Genomic DNA, 25,512 nt, shown 5'->3' with positions numbered 1-25,512 from the left:
GAGCATACTTAAATTATGAAGGGAACACTTTTCCAGTCTGCTGAATGGCAGTGAACGTACCAGGAGAAATCGAGCCCGATTCCCCAATCAATGACGATGAAGCAGACGTTCCATTGCCCGACCATCGAATAGCAATTACCCGCCTGAAGAACAACGAACACGGCAGCTTCTTTGTAAAATATGGTCGTACGAAAGCATGCCCAACGATTGGAATTTAAGTGTGCTATGCCCAATCCATAAAAAGGGAGACCACACAATCTGCGCCAACTACCGTGGGTAAGCCTCCTCAACATCGCGTATAAGGTCCTATCGAGCGTATAAGGTTCTATAGAGCGTATTGTGTGAAAGATTAAAGCCCACCGTCAACAAACTGATTGGACCTTATCCGTGTGGCTTTAGACCTGGCAAACCAACAACCGACCAGATATTCACCATACGGCAAATTTTGGAAAAGACCCGTGGAAGGAGAATCGACGCTCACCACCTCTTCGTCGATTTCAAAGCTGCCGCGATTTCTGAATTTGGTATCGCCGCAAAACTAATACGGCTGTGTAAGCTGAACTCTCCGAACCGTTCGATACCAAATGGGGTCTCAGACAAGGCGGCTCCCTATCGTGCGAGTTCTCAACCTGCTGCTGGAGAAAATAATTCGAGCTGCATAACTTAATCGAGCAGGTACAATCTTTTATAAGCTGCTGTCGTATGCCGATGATATTGATATCATCGACGAACAAAAACCAAACTCTATGAGTCACTCATAATTTCGGTCCTGCTATATGGTGCAGAGGCCTGGACGATGACAACAACTGATGAGTCGACGGTGCGAGTTTTCGAGAGAAAAGTTCTGCGAAAGACTTATGGTCCTTTGCGCGTTGGCCACAGCGAATATCGCATTCGATGGAACGATGAGCTGTACGAGATATGTGTCGACATTGACATAGGTCAGCGAATTAAAAGACAGCGGCTATGCTGGCTAGGTCATGTTGTCCGAATGGACGAAACCACTCCAGCTCGGAAAGTATTCGACGCAGTACCCGCCGGGGGAAGCTGAGGAAGAGGAAGACCTCCACCTTGTTGGAAGGACCAAGTGGAGAAGGACCTGGCTGCGCTTGGCATATCCAATTGGCGCCACGTAGCGAAAAAAAGAAACGACTGGCGCGCTGTTGTTAACTCGGCTATAATCGCGTAAGCGGTATCTACGCCAGTAAAGAAGAAGATATGTGTTTATAATAAGGATTAAGTGGCAACCCTTGGCACCAACTCTCATGTTCATATTTGAACAATACTGCTAATTCAACACTGGACTCTGATTTACCTGACGATGGAGCCAAAGCCAAGACGAAGAAATGGATGGGATGTCCGCCGACAAAACAAGTACAATAATCACCGAAGGACGGAATTAGTGCAGCAGGGTATACAATGATACAAAAAAACGTAAAATCAAAGGTACACCGTCGCCGGATGTAAAATAGGAAAAGCCGACAGGACACGAATCTAAACAAATAGTTGCGAGCAAATAATCACTGGTACAACACAGGAAGTCGCATAGTCATCGTGAACGTCACTTAGTTGTCACCCTGACATGATCGCAAGCTGTCATCTTTCCAGCAGTCAGTTTTGCCGTCCGGGAGAATGCTCAAAAATTGAACATGTTCGTTATCTTAAAAAAGATAAGTTAAGGAATTTGTAAATACTTGATATTATGAAAACATACATATACATTCCACTAATTTTAAATAATCATTTCTTTCCCTCAGCAATATGTACAAATATCATTGAACGTGCTTACTTATCAGCAAAGACGAAATACTATTAAAAATAAATATCTATTTTTAAATCTATTTTCATACATACATACATATGTACATAAACAGCCACATGCATTTACATGCAAAGCGTATCCAATATCAAAAAATGTATGGGACACAAGTTATAAATTTACAGATCAGATAACAGCCCCATGTAGCATAAAACATATCAAGCAGCATAAACAATGTGCTCAGGGGCGGATCCACGGGAGGGGGGTGGGAACTGAGGGAGGGACTTTATAAGGAAATACTGTGGTCAAATTAAAATGTGAATTTTGTCCATTTCATTTCCTTCAAAGTAATCCCCTCCCGTTGCCATACACTTACGCCAACGAATTTTCCAGTCATCATAGCACTTGGAAAAATCCTCCGCCGTGGCCATCAGAGCCTTCTTTGATTCAGCTTTTATATCCTGAATTGAGTCAAAACGGTGTTCTCTAAGTGGTCATGCTCATTTGCTGAATAGCCAGAAGTTACACGAAGGTAAATCAGGCGAATGCGGTGATTGCGGCACGATATTAGTTGAAAATGTGGCGAAATGATCACAAATAACCAATGCAGTATGAGATGGTGCATTATCGCACTGTTTCTTCAATAAATTCAGACAGCAAATCGAAGAAATTACTTTTAGAGCCTTACAAAACTTCGCGTATCTCAAATACTAATGAATATTTAGTATAGATGTCATTAACAGTACTACCAACTTACAGAAAAAAAAAATACCGTTTCTAAAAACACTCGAAGTATAAATTAAAAATTCACCTTTCAATTTGATCACAGTAGTATAAGTATTGAAGAAAACAACCACGAGGAGATTTGACTAACGGGAGCTGCGTTAGGACAGTTGGTTTTGAAAGACATGAAAGATATGGGGCTGGATGTTCGGAAATGCTTTGCAATAGGTACTGATGATTCTATTGCTATGTTCGGAGATCGCGGAGCTGTAAAGAAAATACAAAAAGAAGCTACAAACGCTGAGATGATACCATGTTTTTTCCATAAATTGAACAAATTGCTTTAATTGGAAAGATAACTAAAATATTCATAGAAGTCACAACATTTTTCCAAGTTTCAAGACCGGAACGTAATATTGTTTTAGCTCAATTCATGGACAGAAAAATTGTGCAGCTTTGTGAGATATGATGCCGTTCATCAATTCACAGTGACCCTTCCAGAAATCGTTCAAGTACTGACAAAAATAAGCGAATGGAAGAATAGAACGATTGCGGTAAAAGCGTTGAGTTTAGTCACAGTACTGTGCAACTTCAAATTAATTATTGGATTTTTTTTGTCTCAGTGATGTTTTGTCACTGACGCAGCCACTTAGTGTGATTCTACAAAACGAATCCATCGACCTTGCGAAAGCATCAAACGTCATAACAACATTGGTTGCAACACTAAACACGTGAAGAATGAATGCTGATCATCACTTTAGTGAATTTTTTTCAAATGCTACACAGATAGTTGAAAAATTAGTTAGTTGAGGCGGAAAAACCCGGAATATGTGGTCGTCAGAGTAATCGAAACAATCACCCATCTCAAAGCTTTGAAGACTTTTACAGGGTTTCTGCATACATTGCACTCATTGAAACGGCCATGCAAAATTTAAAAACGCGGTTATCCGATGAAGATCTGGAAAGTTTCAATTTGAGTCAGTCGTTACCAAAATTTAACCTAAATTTGGAAGAAAAGGATTTAACTGTACTCATTGTATGCCTAATTAGACGTTTTGGAAAGATCTTGCCCGGAAACAAAGAACTGCAACAAATGGAGCTCAAAGCAGAAATAGCGCTTTTTCAACAACCATGGAAAATGAAAATGACTACGAGAACACAAGTGCTTTTTGCCTTAGAAAGCCTCAACACTTACGATAAGGATATATATCCGTCGATTTATATCCTCCTTCTCGTACTCTGCACTTTGCCAGCCATAAATGCTAGCACTGAACGATCCTTTTCTTCTTTGCGCCGAATCAAGACTTAGCTCTGAATAACGATGCTCTAGAAAAGATTGATCGGCTTAGCACTCCTCAACATAAACTACGAAATTGCTGTGGAACCAGAATAAATTATAGAAAGATTTAGTAAAATAAGCAAACGCCGTGATGATTTTATGCTGTAAATTAAATGTTGGAACATATATAAAAAATAAAATTATAGTTTAAAGTTAAATATTTCTAAAATCAATTACAAAATCATAAAGTTAAAAACATTCTACTCTGGGTCCGCCCCTGAATATGCTGCAATACATACACATATACAAATATATTTAGTGATTTAAGATAGTTTTTCAAAAATAGTATATAAGGCTTTAAAATATCAAAATAAAATTAGACTGAATATATTCTCACTCAAGCAAGAATCTTTATTTTCCCCCCACCAGCGGTAAGAACTTAAAGATTCGTTTCTGAGGTCAATGTTTGATGATACAAATCAAGCAGTATTGATACCCATTTTCAAGAAAAAAAGTAAAGAAAAGTTAAAAAACTTTTTTGATGAATTAGCAGCTGATCACCGATTTCCAAACCGAGGAAAAATATTTGTTTGATCTTCTAATACCAACACTTTTTTTACATGTCGATGAAACAACTTTATTACAAAAGTGCGACGAATTCCAAAGAAAATATTCAGATATAATAAGCCGTATTTTTTTACTTCAATTTATTAATATTTACCCCCTAGTTTCACCTTAGCTAACTCAAGCATGGACTGCAATAATGTAATGAACAAAATATATAACGGAAGTTTTTACAGCCATGTTATTATTCTTTGCAATTTCTGTCGCTTTTGCAGCAGCTAGAAGGTCATTTAGCAAATTAAAAGAAATAAAAATTTTTTAAAGAAGTAATACGGGCCAAACTCGACTCCGAAATTTATTGCTCATAGCAATTTAAAGCAAAACCGCATCAAGCCTGGATTTAAACGATGTCATTGCTACTTTTGCGAAAACCAAAGCTCAGAAAAAATTTTAAATATAATTGCTATTTACTCAGTTGGTAAGCCCGACCTTTACATAAATAAATATAATAAACCCTTAAATAATTGTAATTTATATTGTTACTGCTGTGCACAAAAAAGAGCTTAAATAGCTTGGCATTTTTAAACTATTTGTGTATTTCATACATTTATTTGATAAAACCTAATCAGTTTACATAGCAGCGAGGTCCCACTTTTTTGATTTGCCCCAAGGCCTTGGTTATCTAGCTACGCCGTTGGCTCATATAAAGAAATAATTGCAATTTACAATATGTAATAATATAATAGGGGTATTCTCTTGCTCTTGCAAGATTGTAGATTACAAAAATACTATACCGAAATATACAAGAGCACGAGAGCACCCATTTCAGAATCTAGTGATATATGAACGGTCAATGTATTGTGAATTACTATTATGCATGGCTATTGTGAATTGACTCAGCTTCTGCATACATTTTTACCAAAAAAAACTGTAACAAATCTTTATAATTTAAATAGAAATTATAAAATCTATTTCAAACTTACCTTCCTCAACAATTTAAAGTTGACATTGCACACAAATATACATGGGTATTGGTCTGACATATTTTACAGCCATTGCAAATAATTTTCTGCGTGTGTTTGTTGTTGTGACGGTGCACCAAAAGGAAATATATGCAATTCTTGCACCGTGCTAGGGTTTAGCAAGAGCAAGAGAACACCCCTAATGTAATATTTATAAAAATGTAGTAAAGCTAAATTATGTATACTAAATGATGGTTTCAAACGATTTTTTGATAGTTCCAATGTTTAGATAATATAAGTATATACGATCAAGAAACATTATTTTTTTTAAATTTATTTACGGTTTTATTAAGTATTTTGTTTGGAATAAAAAATTAGAGTTAAACGACAGAAGCACCACGTGAAAATAAAAAGATATAATATGAATCTTGCTATGCCATTTCATATTCTATATTGCACAAAAATCATTCCCTGGAGCCGTCTTATACAGAAAATATTTTTGAACGCCCTATCTCACCACTTTCCCTCCATGCGCGGATTCACTACGCTACAGTATGACAGAACTGTGTAAAAACACGTCAGAAAAAAAACTTTTGTAAGTGTCTTATAACATTTCTTTTATTAGGATTTTGAAAAAGAAAAAATTTAAATGAGAACCTCTACGCTAGATTTTGAAGTTAAAAGGTGTGTGGTTTTAAAAACTTTTATCTATATCCACAAATACTTTAATGTTTGTTTCTACACGATTATTTCATATTAAATAGTGCACACATGCCTTTAGATCATAATTGAAATATGTATTACTAACTTTATATTCATCTTGAGTCTTACAGTTAATAAATTTTTCTAATATTTTATGGTAACTAAAAGAAATAAACGATTCTAGTATTTCAAGGTATCTGTAAACACTGCATCTATTGCTGTTTTATACCCTGAACAGGGTATATTAAGTGTCTCACGAAGTTTGTAACACCCAGAAGGAATCGTCGGAGACCCAATAAAGTATATATATAAATGATCAGTATGTCGTCTGTATATATACGAACTAGTCTCTCAGTTTTTAAGATATCTTTTTGAAATTTTGTAAACGTCTCTTCAAGAAGCTGCTCATTTGTCGGAACGGCCGATATCGGGTCACTATAACATATAGCTGCCATACAAACTGAACGATCGGAATCAAATGCTTGTATGGAAAACTTTCACATTTGACAAAATATATTCACGAAATTTGGTATATGTTATTTTCTAAGGCAACAATGTAATATCCGAAGAAATTGTTCAGATCGGTTAACTATAGCATATAGCTGCCATACAAACTGAACGATCGGAATCAAGTTCTTGTATGGACAACTTTCACATTTGACAAGATATATTCACGAAATTTGGTATATGTTATTTTTTAAGGCAACAATGTAATCTCTAAAAAACTTGTTTAGAACGGGTTACTATAGCATATACATAGCTTCCATACAAACTGAACACATAGTTACTAACAGAAATGCACCTGTGAAGGGTATTTAGCTTCGGTGCAACCGAAGTTAACGTTTTTTCTTGTTTATCTTGAGGTTGGTATATTTTTATTATAAACAGAAAAATAAGCAGAATTTGATCTCGAGAAGGAAAATTTGTTCCGAAGCCTTAGTAAGTGAAGCTTGAAAACTCAAATATACCATGATATTCCGCATATAAGTATATTTACAAATAATATTTTTAACAAAAGAAGAGGAATATAGGTAGAAACTCCAGAATCTACATGCTATATACATTATGTATGTACATATGTACATATAAAACTTACGGACATTGAATACTTTTCTTCTTTGCATCTTAAAAGTCAAAACAATTCATAAATAAAAAAGTGTACTTCATGCGTTCAAAATTCATTTAAAAATCATACAAATATTTTATTGAAACTGTACTGTGATTACATCAAGAGACTGCAATAGAACAGTAATTTTTGAACAAGTCGGGTTAATTTTATTGGACTCACTGTGTGTAACATTTTTAATATCGAAACAGAAAATCGCATTGGCATTTGCATCGTCAGTCATTGCGTCTACTTTGTTATATGATAGCGAACGATGCAAAATTATTCATAATAAATCAAATACAACTTGTAACATAAGAAGTAGCTGCAGTGTTGAGAAAGAGTTCAATAATAAATTGAGATTACGTAATATTTAATTTTGTCTTATTATTATATTAATTCTGCGGACCGGTCATTCCTCGCTTTTTTTAAGCTTATGAGAATAATGTTTATCGGGAAGTGTTGATCACTTCGATTGGCCTTGAATTGATTCTCCAGCACAAATTTATTCTGAAAAGGTATAAACATATGTATCTAGAGAGGTAGAATATAACTGCTACAATCACAAATGTGGATGTTGACGAAATGATTGCCTCGACAGAACAGTTGGTACCAGGCGATCTGTTGTATTTTAAATCAAATATATTTGTAAATTCTATAAATATGCTATATACATTTGATCAAAAATAACACAAGAAATAATGCATTATATTAAATGTTATCATATAAAGACTTTATACATTACTCGTTTGTTACAAACTTGATTATATAGTTAATTAAATCAAAATTCAACATTGATTTGTGCTTAATAGTAACTCAAAGGAAATGTGTATTTATCATTCTCAAATTATGAAGTAATGTTCAAATTTTAATCAAGGGTTCTTATACCGCCTAACCTGTAGTCGATTTCTTTCGTAAATATGGATTTTACCTTTTTTTATAGTTTATAATAATTATTATATTCTTTATACATATAATTTAATGTATACCTTAGGAACAGGAACGCGTGCGCGTTGTTTTCCACGCTATTGGCGAAGACATCGCTTACGCGGTTATAGCCGAGTTTACAAAAGCGCGCCAAGCGTTTTTTCTTTTCGCACTTTGGCGCAAATTCCAGATACCAAGTGCAGCCACTGCTTCCCCCGGCGGATACTGCTCTTTCAGAGTTGGAGCGTTTTCATTCACTCGGACGACAATAACCACGAACTATGTCAACGTTGTCGTATAACCCGTACAGCTCATCATTTCATTGAATGCGATATTCGCCGTGGCCAACGCGCAAAGACCATAAATCTTCCACAAAACCTTTCTCTTGAAAACTCGTAACGTGGACTCATCAGATGTTGTCATCCTCCATGCCTCTGCACCATATAGCAGGACGAGGATTATGAGTGACTTGTAGAATTTGGTCTTTGTTCGTCGAAAAAGAACTTGACTTCTCGATTTTCTAGACAGAAGCACCTGTTGGCAAGAGTTATTCAGTGAACGGCGGGAGTGTTGAGGCCAATGATATGCCAGCAGCTGCACACTACTATAGATGATTGTACCTGCTCGATTAAGTTCTGCAGCTAAAATAATTTTCCCGAGAAGTAGATTGAGAAAGTCGCACGATAAGAAGTCGCTTTGTCTGAAACCGCGTTTGGTATCTAACAGCTAGGAGAGGTCCTTATGGATTCTGACAGAACTTTTTGTATTGATCAACGTCAGTTTAAACAGCCGTATTAGTTTTAAGTTGATACCAAATTTAAACATCGCTGTTAAAAACACCTTTATAATCCACGAAGAGGTGGTATATGTTGATTTTCTTTTTATAGGACTTTTCCAAGATTTGGCGAGTGGTGAATATATGGTCAGCTGTTGAGTCAGGTCAGGCCTAAAGCCACACTAATAAGATCCAATCAGGTTTTTGGCGGTGAGCATTAATCTTTCACACAGTACGCTCGATAGAACTTTACATGCGATGCTGATGGGGTTTATCCCACGGTAGTTGGTGCAGATTGTGGGGTCTCCTTTTTTGTGGATTATGTAGATCACATTTGTCCTTATCAGTTTTTTGCCGCAGTGTATGAATAGCTCGGCTGGCAATCTATTGGCCCCAGCTGATTTGTTGTTCTTCAGACGAATAATTTATATTAGAAGCTGTCCGAAAGTAGCTTGAAATTACAGGTTTTCGACGTCGAACCTTCATTGTGCTTCTTGACGTACATTTTTTGCTGCACAGTCCTAAATAATATCTAGTTCATTCTAGTTTATAATAAAATAAACATTACGTAGACTTAAATTTCGGGATGAGGAATATTTACATTTGATCCATGAACTCAATTTTCATTTTTATTTGATTTTATTAGCTGGAATTTCGACTAATCTCAGTTGAAATACTATTTAATATATCATCCTTACTTAATGATTAAAAATTTTTCGGAAGATATGTGTTTAAATCAGTTAAAAATCCATACATGTGAACACAAATGTGAAAAACACATGCTTATAAATTCATAAATAGACGTTCTCTGATGCCTGTCTGCACAAACAATATCCCAAGTTCCTCGCTTGCTTTAATGTGACAAGTTAAACGATCGAGGAAAAGGACAGGTCAAGAGACGCTGCTGCATAATTACTTCAGCTATTGGTTGTAAATAAATTTTCTTCAAAAAGTTTAAAATTTGTATAAATTTGAGAGTTTTTATATTACAGTCGACGCTCACGAGTTGTAACTGCTTAAATTTTAAGATTATTCAAATATTTGGAAAAATGTAATTTCTGGAAGTTTTTGTTTGTGTAACCAAATTTGGCACGATTACGATTCTGTTGGCGTCGCAATGTGAGGGTATGGACGGATAGAGGAGGTACTCAGGATTAAAAAACATATACCCGCCTCGGCCTTATAGTTTTCGAGGCATTTGTATTTAACGTTCAACAATTGTATATGAAATTTACTCTCACAGTTTGGTTGTTTATATGACGTGACAAATACCAGTGTTGCGACATATTGTGTTCTGAAAGAATAATCAAAAAATTTTCTGTTTACCATTTATAGGGACAATGGTACAAAAGGATTTTTTTTGATTGGTATGGTATATAATAAGTTATCAATTGTCGAATTTTTTTCTGCACAGGCGGCTTTCAAAAATATAACCTTGGTCGGTCATAACTCACTTATTAGAAGAATCATAAAAATTCCATGGACATGTGAAGTTTTGAGAAGAGTGAACCGCAATAGAGAATTGCTAGAGACTATAAAACAAAGAAAAGCAGCCTACCTAGGACATATTCTGAGGCACCCTAGTTATACAAGTAATTATCCAAGGAAAAATGGAAGAAAAACGGGGTAATTGTCGTAAATAACTTTCGTGGCTTCGAAACATTCGACAACGAATAGGAGTTCAGAACATTGGCAACCTCATAGATGTGACGAGAGATAGAGAGAAATATGATGCGATAGTTAAAAACCTGTGATTTTTTATATACAATAGATATATTTAACATATAAACATTACATTATAATATTATTATTAATCTTATTAATATTGTAAATACTATATTATTAAACTAGCTGACTCCGCAGCCGTTGTCCTGCGTGAAATTATGTGTTTTGAAATGAAAAAAAGTTGAAATTATATTGTGTCGAAAATGATTTATTTTCGATCTTTCTACATTTTTTTTAATGTAGCGCAACTTAATAAACATAATCTTTTGATTTCTATTCTGGTGCGTAAATATACAGAGAAGATGGGTTTCCAACTCGTCAACACGCCACATATATCTGGCCGTGTGAAAAACATAGCATTTCCCGATTTCCTTGTGTCCTGTTGATTGTCAACGCGAAGGCAATTTTTCCTGGAAATTCGAATACGTTTAAACTGAAATGGCTGTCCCTTGTAGTCGATAACTGCCTCATAATCAGTCGGGTTCCATTACACAGTTTCGGCGCATGAAGATTGTGTGAAACGTAATAATGACAGATCCAACTTTAAGACGCAAATGATGCTGGGGCAGGCTTGGTATGGTATTTGGAAATTCCACTGGGTAACTTACGATTTCGTCTTCCTTGTCAAGACGATCGATCGATTTATATGAGCGCAAACCTCCCGGAACTTGACTTTGAATCCCAGTTTAAATCACTAACATCGGTAATTTTGGCAGCTAAAATTGCTCGTGCACTCAAGCTATCGCAGTTACGATAATTTGGCCAATGTTCGGATAAACATTCGTGATGAGTTCATCTTCCGTTGAAGTGATTTGACAAAAGGGAGGTGAAATTGATATCAAACCACTGGAAGTATCAACCGAAATTTGCCCATTTCCAATTCTTAGCGAATACAATGTAAAATGTCATCGGCAATGTCATTTTTTCGTATCCCATAATTAACGCGAATTTAAAGGCGGATATGTCGAAATGATCTTCGCGAAAAGTACGCGAACTTCAGTGGCATGCGAGGTACTATCGCATTGTCCTTCGTCTGTTTCCAGTGATTATCATGTTCCAGCAAATGCTACTGCTGGCATGCTTCTCAAAATGTTGCACACACTGTACCATTCACAATACGCGATGACTTAAATGAAGTTGAACCGCGAGACGCAAAACAGTCGGAAAACTTTCATGAATTGCAAAAGTAAATATCCTACAAAGCGCTTTATTGCAGTTCACATATCGACCCATTTGATACTGCTGATCTCATATCGTTCAAGGCCAATAACCGCTATGTTGCTTTCTTTGGTGACGTACTTGCAAACGTATTTGATCGATTCGATCGATATTCAACATTGACATGAGTTTTGAATGTGAATTAAACAAAAGGGGCGAATATGGTACGACCCATGTGTTGTCAACTTCGATGTGTTGTTAACGTCGATATTCACGCCTCTAAATGCTAAATGTTCTGCCATTGTCGTCTGGTGAGTGACGCCGATACAGTGAATATCCATCATTTCCCATTCCCGTTTCCGAAAGAAAAGCACATGAGTAGTGTTTCGTGCATTCATTGTCAAACATACAAACCAAAGTGGGATTGTAAGGTTCGCAAGGTCCATGAATCATATTGGTTTTCACCACTTCGTATAATTCTGGATCTATCTCTGAATCAGGAATTTCCGCATGAAATGATTTCATCAATTTGATCATCAATTTGTAATCACCATCCGCATCCACAGAAGAATGTGTGCGTGCGGCAAACATCTTTTTTGCTACTCAACAGAATACATTCAGCATCTAACAGCGCCATATATACCATAGGTTGCTTCAAGATAAAGACCATCAAATATCGCAGGTATTGTTTAAAAAGTCGTGTTGTGATATCGTTACGATCGCTAGCTGATTGACCGCGATCCATAATTCCGCACGTATGTCATCTCATTTTGGGAGTACTTCTTGCCTTTTCTTGGGCTGCCATACGTTGATGGCAAAAAGAACGCCGACCAATATTAGCGCGACCTCTTCATGGTTACGAAGCCAAATTTCAATATGCAATTGATCACATTGTGTGAAACACACATAAAGTTTTCACTGAATAATTTTAAATAATTTTTCCTTGGATAGCCGGAATAAAAAAGCAAGCGATCAAAATTGAACAATTCAAATAATTTACAAATCAAAATATTGAAAAACAAAAATTGAAAAAAATGTGTATGGAAAATGTTACTTTTTGGAATTGTCCAATTATCTGACTTTTCCTCATTGAAAGTATAAGGTATTCTGTTTCTAAACCTTTCCCGATCCACAACAGACAATCTTTCAATCTAACATTGGTTCAAGCGTTCTCTTAGTGTTACTAACAAACAAACATTCATTTTTATTGTAACCTTTGTATGGGGGCTGTTTTTCGGAGTTTTCCGGAAATTATTCGAATTTTTCTCGCCGTAAAAACCATCTTTGAACTTCAACGAACATTTAAGAAAAAGAATTGGCCAAATTGGTCCAGGCGTTATTGAGTTATGAGCGTACGTACATTTTGACGATTCATTTTTATTTATATAGATGTTATGTGACACCAATATTCGAATACGAATTGACAAATAAAGAAGAATAAGAATATAATTTGCAGTATTTGCGAACCAAGGTCATCTTTGTACTGTTTCTCTAAAAAGTTTTGTCGATAATCGAATAGGCCATGTACTGGTGTAAAAGTTTCGAACTCCGGCGACCCTTAATTCCGCTCTTAACGGAATGATTCAGGTATTCAAGGTCATTGATCGATTGTCGACATTCCCTTTTTCCACATACTCACCAATGCTGTGGTTGGTGATTAAAGATGTAGGACTCTCATCGAAAAGTTGACTTAACCCATGGTACTGTTTTTGTCCAGTTACGCGTCTTCGATTATATTTACATTGTTAAAAACGTTTCATCTATTTTCACTGGTTTTCTCTCTCCGAAGAGACAAAACTCTGAAATGAAACATATTACCTCAGCAATTTCCTAGTTGGTTAGATGGGCATTAATTTTTGTCACAGAACAGCATATTGATGCTAAAATTTCCGCACTGTCGACAATCTTTTGCTCCTTTTTATACTCTCGCAACAATGTTGCTAAGGAGAGTATTATAGTTTTGTTCACATAACGGTTGTTTGTAAGTCCTAAAACTAAAAGAATCAGATATAGGGTTATATATACCAAAGTGATCAGGGTGACGAGTAGAGTCGAAATCCGGATGTCTGTCTGTCCGTCCGTCCGTCCGTGCAAGCTGTAACTTGAGTAAAAACTGAGATATCATGATGAAACGTACACGTATTTCTTGGCTCCATAAGAAGATTAAGTTCGAAGATGGGCAAAATCGGCCCACTGCCACGCCCACAAAATGGCGGAAACCGAAAACCTATAAAGTGTCATAACTAAGCCATAAATAAAGATATTAAAGTGAAATTTGGCGCAAAGGATCGCATTAGGGAGGGGCATATTTGGACGTAATTTTTTTGGAAAAGTGGGAGTGGCGCCGCCCCTACTAAGCTTTTTGTACATATCTCGGAAACTACTACAGAGTCGTTTTCTCCATATACAGTTCAAAAATGGAAGAAATCGGATAATAACCACGCCCACCTCCTATATAACGGTTATGTTGAAAATCACTAAAAGTGCGTTAACCGACTAACAAAAAACGTCAGAAACACTAAATTTTACAGAAAAAATTGCAGAAGAAAGCTGCACCCAGGCATTTTTTAAAAATTAAAAAGGGGCGTGGCCTCGCCCACTTATGGACCAAAAACCATATCTCAGGAACTACTCTACCGATTTCAATGAAATTCGGTATATAATATTTTCTTAACACCCTGATGACATGTACGAAATATGGGTGAAATCGGTTTACAACCACGCCTTCTTCCAATATAACGCTATTTTGAATTCCATCTGATGCCTTTTATGTATAATACGAGTATATATATTAGGAACCAATGATGATAGCGGAATAAAACTTTACAAAAATACGGTATTTGAAAGATATGTACATAAATGACGGATAATGAAATCTCGATTATCACTTTATCATGCGAGAGTATAAAATGTTCGGTGACACCCGAACTTAGTCCTTCCTTACTTGTTTTCAATGGCTTTGAATAACGCTTCTAAATCCATTCTTATTTCGATTTTTTTGATTTGTCCATATTTATCACAGGAAGGGGGAGAAGAATCCCTCTATGGAATTAATACCACTTCCTTAAAAACTGAAAAGATCGCTCAATGGATTCAAAAAGCCTTTCAAAAGACGAAAACATCGAAAAATTAGCTAGCTTTGGATTTAAATCAAAATGGGGCGATGGATTAGCCTTACTAAATTTATATCAATGCGAAAGTCGCAAAAAATTAGAAAAAATCACAAAGAATCACAAAAACATCACTTATTTACTTCACTATCTGATAGTCACATTTAAGAAATTAGAACGAAGAAAAAGAATGTAAAGGTAAAATTTCTTGGAATATGTATATCACATTCATTCTTTGGAAAGTTCCAAATAGTAAAATATGAAAAGGGTATTTCCTAATTATTGCATAATAATATTTCTCGTTATTTTTTAAATAATATATAATGTATGTATGAATGAAACAAGTGTTCATTTTCAACCATTGTCGCTCATCATTTTTTGATTATTTTTTCCAAACCCAAAGTATGGCAATCCCTTGAAAGTGTGAATGTGCAAAGTATAGTATAGTATAGTAGTTTTTAAAGTATATTTATTTTCTTAAAAAACACACAATAAGGGTCAAGTTTGGCTATATGTATGTATATATAAATGTGTACAGTGTAATTAAAAATATAATAATTGAAAAATGTGTGCAAAATGCGCTAATCTTAGTGAAATAGCGAGAATTACTTTTACAAATTTTTGAACTTTAAATACAAATATCTCCAAAACTATAAGTCTATCTAATTTTCTAAAAATCTATCAAATTTTTTAAAATATTTAATAAATTTACTTCAAAGAACTACAATGAAATCCTTTTTTATTTATTCCTATTAGAAACCGAATAGTGACAAACCAGTGCAATATATATCATATGTTCTTTTTAATTAAATACCTAATTAGGCGTTAGGTAGAAAACATACGCAACAAAACATAAGGATTCACTCCAATTACAATAAATATATATTTGAGGTTTAAATTTATCGATATGTATTTAAGTAAAGTAATTACTATAATGTTTAAATCTATGAAATTAATTCGTAAAATAAGTAGGCGGCTTAATCACCAACTTCGCAACTTTATTTCACATATAGTCGGTTGTATTTGTTCGTTTTTTAGATTTTTTTGAATCTGAAACAACAATATCGTAACGGAGAACCACAACATTGCTGATGTGCTTAGTTGAAAATAATTCACTATAATTGTATAATTTTATTAATTTACTAGAGGATCCCGTCTACTCCTTTCTTTTGGTAACGTATTCATAAATTATAAACTAGTACAGTACAGTAATATTCTATTTATGAATAAAAAGAAAACACAAATTCCGATGTATAATCTATCGGGTTAATTTTAACATTACTTTCAAATTGAAAAATTGTTAGAAATAAACTTTCATATCTTTGTTATTAAACACAAATATACTATACATACTTAAGATAAAAGATGTTGATTTTTTTATTTTATTAGTTTTATAATCACGTTTGTAACAAATGAGTAATTTCCAAAGTTGTTAGTTGAAAATATGTGAGATAATGAAAGATGGTGGATCATTCTAATATTTTAACAATAGTTATAAATATTTATAATTTCAATCTAATTGAGCCTTGTTCGTATCATACATTCTGACAGTCTCATTGGAATCAAAATTGTTGCTACCATAATATTTTCTGTAACATATTTTTATTAAAAAATGTGTACCGTTGCATAATTCAATACAGAAAAGTTGTATTTATGAATAGAAATGAAAACGTTATTTCTGGTGTGAGAATTCACGCTGTTAAAAACTAAACATTAATTCCAAATGTGAAAATTATTGATGAGTAATTTCCAAGAACATTTGAGATAATGAAAGAGCATAACAATCTAAAAGTATGTGCACTGCTCTGCTCGGAGTTTTGTCAGATGAAAAACTATAGCTGTAGCAATTGTCAAAAATGAAGTGCTGTGCTAGTAAAAAATTTAGAGCGGTATGAGAGCAGAGCTAATAAAAATTTCTTGTGCAACATGAAACTGATTTAGATAGTTTCGCCATAAATTAAAAAAAAAAAAATAATAATAATAATTTTTTATCGTAATAAATGTTGGGTGTTTTAATTTATATGGCCAAAAATTATTGTTTTGTTCGGTCTGGCTACAATGGGAAATGATATAAAAAAACTCTTATTTTGAGGCGCTCTCACACTGAAATAAGTTGGGCATCCTTTCATCCCTACTAGTCCCCGCTATCAAAATTAGAACCCGATTTCAATTCGGATCTCAAATAGCAATTCGTAGGATTTTATGTATTCTGTAATTCGTTCGATTTTATTTGATTCGAATTTAAATTCGAAACAGATGATTTCTTTGTGACAGTTTCACAAAACAAATAACAGAGAATTCCTTTGTTCAAAATTTTACATAATTTGAAATTAAACAGTTTGCATTAAAGAAACAATGTTTTTTATGGCCGCTTATGTGTTGAACGAACGTGAACGATATTATCAAGGTAGAATCGAAAGACGGCATTTAAGAGATCATTCTAATCCCATGTCCAAAGATAAATTGATTCGAAACTCTTACATTCGAGAGAGAGTTGTCACAACTCGATTTTTTTATAACATTTGCCAATAATGCTACTGCTGAAAAATATTAGATTGGGCATTGTATAAATAACTTTTGGGTATTTAGCATTTTCCACACTGCCACTGATTATGCAAATAGCACGTTAACCATATTATTTTTGGGTGCTCGATTCCCAAACAGGCCTATATCACCCATATATATAAATAATTTTACAAACTACCGATATCTAATTCTATAGAATTTCAACAACACACTGATTTGGCAGTTCGTTTTAGCGTCTTCTGGCATCCTGCCTTTTTTACTAAGAGCCCATTGACGGAACGCTGATTGTGTTTTGTTGCCAGCTTAGAGAAAAGATCAGGGTCCGCTGCTAGTTGAAAAGCGAGTAAGAAAAGAGCTTTTCATCATTTTAACTTTGCCATATCTGCACTCAACGTGAGTTTTGCTAAAACGTTGAGAATTGAGATGGTTTCTTTTTGCTTCAGTCTTATTTCCAGCTATGGGTTAAACAAACATGCATTTTTAAAAATAATTAACGAAATTATACCTTTATTTAGAAAAATGTTCATACCTAATTTAATATTATTGGCGGCAAGTCTTAGGTTTTTGGCTGAAGGTTCATATCAACGTTCAGCTGGAAAAGATACCGATATTGCTCTGGGTAGAAGCACAGTATCTAAAATAGTATAAGAAATGATTAATTAACCGACTGCTTTAAAATTTACATATGTTCTTCTACTCATTTTTAGTACCAGAATTGTTTATTTTCGAAAATATTTTCATATTTTTTGAAACGATTTTGAACGAAAAAAAAAAGATTTTCGTAACTTTTTTTGAAGTTCGACACTTTTTTTTTAATAAAATTGATTATATTTGGTAGGGACGATAGCCGCAGAACTACTGAATAATAATCCATTCGATCTTTTTATTTCAGACAACATGAACAGCCGCTATCACCATGATCAGTGAAATACTTTTTTTTGTTGGGGACTGCTTTGATTTAAAAAAAAAATATTAAAAATGAAAAAAAAAATTTGTACATTTCAAAATACAAATAAAAATATATTAAAAAATTAAAATTATAGAATTTTGTTGTCGCATAAAAAAATTTTCCTAAAAAGTGGTAAAATGAATGCGTTCACATGAGAGTACCCCCCTAAGAACCAAAACAAAAGAATTAGCTTTACTTTGTGTAGATGGTCTTTACCAACCTGTCTGCTATTTTTTCCATTCATGTACGTTAGGTTAAGCAACGTTTATGTCATGAAATTCGGTGCATAAGGCATCACAAGTGTCTTAAATTATTTTTCTTATAGTCAATAGTATACCCAATTTGTACCTCCAGGCTAGATAACGAATGCTGCATCGGTGGGATAATTATCTAAACTTAGACACATTTTTGTTTACTCAATACGTTGTAATTCTGAATAGTCACACACTTATATCAGTATTAGTGCCAAGCAACTTCAATACTTAATAAGGTGAATTAAGCCTGTTAGTTCTCAATTAATAAATGTTTTTAATCATTTGTAATTGAAATATAATTCTACTATTTTTTGAAATATATTTAAATTGCGTATTTTCTTTGATTTTCATTGTTTTAAATTTTTATTAGCGATCTTGAACGGCGGCAACAAATTCCTCCGTTCACATTGTATGTATATTTTTGGTATAATTTCAATCTGGCCGTTCAAGCCATTCCAATTGCAAAACGTCAAAACTTACCCAATCCAGTCAACTGTCTTGGGTAGGTGAGCGGTTCTCACATTTCCAGTGACAGGAGAGTTGGGGATCTCTTTATCTCTGGAAGTACTGACAAGTTACTTCTATTCAGAGACCTATCACACGCTATCACACCGGGTTAGTCAAAACAGTTTTTCTTGTCTCATACGCAACTGCCCATAGCTTCATATGTGACAACTCACACCGAACAAGACGAAACGAAAACACATGTTCGTGCTTTGACTTATTTGAAGAGCTGTTGTCGAACTTCTTATGTATTTTCATACAGCCAACGCACATCAAATCCGACAAAACCGTCTTTGTTGTTGATACATACTTTTGTACATGCTGAGCTACGGCGTAACCCACACCGAATGGAACAGACAAGACACGACAGAAAAACACGTTTAGTTGCTTATAGCTGAACCGTTGGTAGTCAAAATTACGCATTTTCTTTGTGCTTTTATTCTGCATACAAGTTGTTAAAATAAATATATGTAGTTTAAAAAAACTAAAAAACACGCTTTTAAAACATATCAAACTAAAAAGTGAAAAATAATTCCTGCATTATTGTGAGAAAAGCGTGGAATGCTCGATATATGACCAAGCCAATCATGCCAAGGAAAAGCGAAAAAGAAAAATTCTTAATTTTTTTTTAGAGAATACGGCAAATGATATTCTTAATATAATAGGTAAAAGTTGGTGACTAAATATCTTTTTATACTCATGGTTCTTTTTTTTATACAGAAGTGGACTAAGATGGTGAGGCGGTCGATAAAATTTTAGATGAATTGGATATGAATGTTGAAGAGGTGCTTTCATGCCGGCGTGGAGTTGAGCATGAAGTCCCAAAGTCACCAGTATGGCGAAATGAAATCTTGAATAAATTCGACGAAAACCGGTTCCGCCAAATGCTTCGAGTAAGCAAGGAACAATTTAACAATATATTTCACCTAATTAAGAACGATCCGGAATTCACTAAAGCACATTCCTCGAAACAGATTCCTGTGGATTTGCAGTTAGCAATTGTACTTTATCGTCTGGGCTCATGCGGAGAGGGTGCTGCATTGAAAAAAATTTCAACATTATTTGGCGTAGGGGATGGTGGAACTCTATCCATAATTACGAAAAGAGTTTTCAGTGCTATACTAAGGTTAAGAGATTCCTTCCTTTTTTGGCCAAATGAAACAGAGCGATCAGAAATTGTACATGCTACGTATTCCGAAATGCCATTTTGCATTGGCTATATTGATGGTACGGAGATAAAGCTAGCTCGCCAGTTATCGATCCTATATCATTCTTTTCTCGTAAGCACATATACTCTATCAAAGCCCAAATAGTTTACGATTATAAACTCAAAATCCGACACGTAATGGTGGGACATGTTGGCAGTTGGCATGATGCGAAAGTATACCGCAGCAGCTAACTTTTCTTGCAAAAAGACAATTTTTTTTCGTCACAGCAGTAGTTAGCTGGTGACTCAGCCTATCCTTTGTCCGAAACTATGATAACTCCATTCCGAAGTAATGCTCGAGTGCTAGACATAAATTCTCGAATTAATTTCAATTTGCGTCACAGTAAATTTCGAGTTCGAGTCGAGCATTGCTTCGGCCTATTGAAGGAGCGGTTTTGCAGTCTTAAGGAGTTCAGAGCACGCTTTATAAATAAAGAAAGCCACAATTTATGTAGTGATTGGTTTGTTGTGTGTTGTATATTGCACAACATACTACGAGAGGATGACAGCACAAACTACGAATATACAAATCTCGATGAGGACACCACGTACACTGATGACAACGGTGAGGAAAGCGAAGATGTACAACCAAACAGAAAAGGGGAAACTAAAAGGCTAGCAATTCATTCATTAATGTTGGAATAAACCCTAAAACAGTTAAATTTTGGATTACTTCATGTATTTCATTTTTATTTCATACATAGCTATTTGTTCGTCTTTTTCCATTTCTAGCCTTTTTATACTCTCGCTACAAAGTTGCTAAGGAGAGTATTATAGTTTTGTTCACATAACGGTTGTTTGTAAGTCCTAAAACTAAAAGAGTCAGATATAGGGTTATATATACCAAAGTGATCAGGGTGACGAGTAGAGTTGAAATCGGGATGTCTATCTGTCCGTCCGTCCGTCTGTCCGTCCGTCCGTCCGTGCAAGCTGTAACTTGAGTAAAAATTCAGACATCATGATGAAACTTGGTACACGTATTTCTTGGCTCCATAAGAAGGTTAAGTTCGAGGATGGGCAAAATCGGCCCACTGCCACGCCCACAAAATGGCGAAAACCGAAAACCTATAAAGTGTCATAACTAAGCCATAAATAAAGATATTAAAGTGAAATTTGGCACAAAGGATCGCATTAGGGAGGGGCATATTTGGACGTAAGTTTTTTGGAAAAGTGGGCGTGGCCCCGCCCCCTACTAAGTTTTTTGTACATATCTCGGAAACTACTATAGCTATGTCAACCAAACTCTACAGAGTCGTTTCCTTCAGGCATTTCCATATACATTTCAAAAATGGAAGAAATCAGATAATAACCACGTTCACCTCCCATACAAAGGTTATGTTGAAAATCACTAAAAGTGCGTTAACCGACTAACAAAAAACGTCAGAAACACTAAATTTTACAGAAGAAATTGCAGAAGGAAGCTGCACCCAGGTTTTTTTTAAAAATTGAAAATGAGCGTGGCGTCGCCCACTTATGGACCAAAAACCATATCTCAGGCACTACTCTACCGATTTCAATGAAATTCGGTATATAATATTTCCTTAACACCCTGATGACATGCACGAAATATGGGTGAAATCGGTTTACAACCACGCCTTCTTCCAATATAACGCTATTTTGAATTCCATCTGATGCCTTCTCTGTATAATATATACATTAAGAACCAATGATGATAGCGGAATAAAACTTTACACAAATATGGTATTTGAAAAATATGTACATAAATGACGGATAATGAAATCTCGATTATCACTTTATCATGCGAGAGTATAAAATGTTCGGTGACACCCGAACTTAGCCCTTCCTTACTTGTTATTTTTTCATCTTGATCCAATTTAATTTTCTTAAGATTTAGCTCTTCTTTTTTCAATTCAATTTCAGCTTTTGATAGTTCTAGGTGCTTCTCCAACTTTTCTTTTTCAAATTGAAGCTTTTCTTTTTCTAACTCCATTCTGTTTTGCTGGTAAACCATCAAACAAGCCGCTGATGTTTTGGGAGCCTGCATTTTAATTTTTTTAGCCATGGTTCTAACTGATTGTGGAAAATCGGCCCCAAGTGGGAGTGGTTGCTGCGAAACTGTTGACGGTGGAACTGCTGGCGGCGAGGCTATTGGCGGTGATATTGCTGGTGGGGAGATTATTTGCGGTGGAAATGCTGGTGGCGAGGCTATTGGCGGTGAAATTGCTGGTGGAAAGACTATTGGCGGTGAATATACTGGTGGGGAAATTGTTGACGGTGAAATTGTTGACGGCTGTGGCGCGATAAGCAGCAAGTCATTGCCCGTGTCGACAGCGCAGAAATTATTTTGCGCATGCGATTTAGCTCCGAAAATTTTGTTTAGGCGATTGTAATGGGGGCACATTTTCTCCATTTTTTCTGTAAAAGATTTAATCACTTAAGTTCCCAAAGCACTTTCAATTCTTATTATTTACCTTCAAAACTGCCACTCCCACATCCATTTCATCAATTTCAGCGCCAGTTGAGGTGCGATAATCAATCGCCTTTTTAAATGTGCTCTTTAGGTGGCGTACCTTCCACCGCAGCAAGTCCCACGTGGCTTCGATTCCCTTAACAACAATGCATTTTTTGTAAAAAAAATTGTGCTGTTGGAGCCTACTAAAAGTAAATAAATAAGCATTTATACATTTCAAACTTCTTAAAATGTTTGCCTCAATTTCATCTGCTTCCTCCAAAAAATCCAGAAGCTTGTTGATTTCTTCCTTTGTCCATTTTTTGTTCGGCCGCTCCCTTTTCACTTTTTTATCGCTCATATTGCTGTAAATAGTTTTATTAAGTTTTAAATTGTTAATTCTTTCAAATTTCTTTTCTTACCAAAAATTTTACCTGACGCGCCAAAAATCGAAACAAATATGTATGCAAAAGAAATCAGCTGTTTGAAATGCTATACTAATTTGCACATATACAATAGGGGTTGAGTGTAGCATTTGCATAACAGTGTTGCATTTGCAAAACACATGTAATTTGTTTTTGTTTAAGAACATGGTGCAAAAATATTTTGCACTTGCACCGAAATTTGCATTTGCAAGACCATTTGCACCGGATTCTAATTACCCTTATTGATGTTTCTATTTGAATCAGCGTCTCCCGCTACAGAAAATGAAACAACAATTAAGCAAATACATTTTTAACATATACTATATTGCGAGTGCTAAGCACACATTATAATAATATTGAAAGCGAAATTTTTCTTCTATTGTTCCAAATTTTCTCGTTCATTGGATGCATATCGCATTACAGCTCGCTTTGTTTATGTATACAAGTATATGTATATATGTATACATTCCTTAGACCATAAGGCGTAATGCATGCCTCAACTTTCAGGACCGTTTTCTCAATGTCTGGTTGGCAGCCTTCTGTCAGTTAAGTTCTGGTTAACTTAACCAATACTCCTTATTTCGGTAATGAACATTTTTAACCTTAGAACCGTGACAAAGCTATACAAGTTAATCTCATGAATTGGGCACTCAGTGCCCAGTAATGTATTTTGTATGGAAATTTAGACTTTTAAGACGTTATTTTTATATAAACGCAAATATTTCACTTATTTATGCAAATATTTCAATGAAACTTGTGCTTATTGCTAGAAACAAAAGTATTTTTATTGAAAAACACGAAAATTAAATAAAGTATTAATTTCAAACTGCTCAAATTGGTGAAATTCTTCGCTGTGGTTTAATGCATTTTGATTGGGTGTAGACGTTGTTGGACTATTGTCCGCATCTTCATTATTATCTGAGTCCGTATCAGCTTCGACATTGTATTTTGTAAAATAGCACTTTTCACACGTCCTTATATAGTGTTTGGAGCATGTCGAAATAAAGCAATGGTCACAAACTGCTGTTGTTTTACTATCGATCTTAGCAGTTTTGCAGGTTTTACTCCATTGATTCAAATTGTTGATCTGTAGCAAGAAAAGAAAATGGTGAAAAATATTTGAAAATGAACTAATTTTGAAATAAAATGAATTATTAAAGCCTACCTGTATTGCTGGTCGAGAGCTCGCCACTGCCGGAAACCGTTTGAAATTTATCGAGTCCATTACAATTTTAGCATTGGTTTTGTAACTGATTCTGCGCTAGCTCTATAGATAGTTATTTCAAAAATGTTTTGCGTTTTTCAGATTTATTTGTGTTCCACATAGGGTGACTGAGATCACACAGCTTGAGTGCTGCAAGTCCAGCAATATCCAGCATATTATAAAATAATGCCATGGACTAGTCGTTTGTTTTTATTTCCAGAGATAATCCACGTCAAAAGTATCAACACCACCTTTATGCCCATTATAATCAAGATTGACTAGTGGTCTTTTGTTACAGAATTTAAAACTTCGTGGGCATGAGCAGTTGAAAGCACTATCACGGTTTTCTTAGAATATGTTGGTAGCTTTTTCAGAGGATGCAAATAGTTATGGCAGTTGTGTTTTGCCAATATCTTATTTTTTTGGAACTATTTGATGCACATTTGGACTGAGCATTATTACCGCCGAAGTCCGATTGGTCACTGGGTATCTATTCGTGGTCGCCACCAAATTTAGGTTCTCTTCCACCATCAATTTGAAATATTCTCCTAATGTTCTACCGTCAATTTAAGGAGTAAGTTGGCCAATTAAATCACCAACTCTTCACTCATTTCAAAAGTTATATTTTTCACAACTAAAAATTAACTGTTTACTTGAAAATTTTTTCGCGAAACTAATTAGAAATGTACACCATAAATAATCACCAAAAACGTTAGAAAATTACGCTTCTTAATACAAAATTTATGAAGAAATATTACGGGCGCTGAGTGCCCCACTTTCTCATTATAAGAGCTATATACCTAAAACTTTGTCAACTTATAATTAAAGTTATAGTTTATCACTATGCTTCGTGCAGGTTTGCGTGCTGCGTGTAATATATTATAGAATGTTGTAATGCGACATGCGATAAATGCACGCAATATTTTTATATGATTGATAAAAGTTGTTATTTAGTTGAAATAATTGATTTAACATTTTAATTTCGTTTATTTCAGATGCCTTATCATTGTCAATCGCTTGAGTAGTAAAATGTTGAAAATCAATGCCGAACCAGGATTTTTCACGGAGGTATTCACGGAATTGAAATCATGTGGGCAAATTTTATCCAACGCAAATGGAACCTTTACCTATACCAATGCTTGATGTACAGAAGAACAAAACGTATGTAGGCTCTCATTTACACTTTACATTCAGGCCCAAGCGATAAACGCTTAGTATATTTAATAACAATTATATGTTAAATT

At 34.9% G+C, this 25,512-nt stretch overlaps 2 protein-coding genes across 2 annotated transcripts in view; one reads left to right on the top strand and one right to left on the bottom strand.

Annotated features, from left to right (window-relative positions):
* The window catches only part of LOC120781387 (cyclin-dependent kinase 5 activator 1), a 316,650-nt gene extending 291,138 nt beyond the window's left edge, over positions 1-25,512 (top strand). The window contains exon 5 of the mRNA XM_040113595.1: positions 25,264-25,512. Within this exon, the coding sequence (XP_039969529.1) occupies positions 25,264-25,411 (148 nt within the window). The 3' untranslated portion in view covers positions 25,412-25,512. The remainder of the gene's footprint in view (positions 1-25,263) is intronic.
* Positions 23,831-25,252, bottom strand: LOC120781390. The gene is made up of 2 exons (XM_040113599.1): positions 24,230-25,252; positions 23,831-24,151 (listed from the first exon to the last, which is right to left on the bottom strand). Exons 1-2 carry the CDS (start codon positions 24,287-24,289, stop codon positions 23,849-23,851), a joined length of 363 nt encoding a protein of 120 aa, XP_039969533.1. The 5' UTR covers positions 24,290-25,252; the 3' UTR covers positions 23,831-23,848.

Source organism: Bactrocera tryoni, unplaced genomic scaffold (genome assembly GCF_016617805.1).
Source record: "Bactrocera tryoni isolate S06 unplaced genomic scaffold, CSIRO_BtryS06_freeze2 scaffold_7, whole genome shotgun sequence".
Classification (NCBI taxonomy): domain Eukaryota; kingdom Metazoa; phylum Arthropoda; class Insecta; order Diptera; family Tephritidae; genus Bactrocera; species Bactrocera tryoni.
This window is presented reverse-complemented; position numbering and strand designations above follow the sequence as displayed.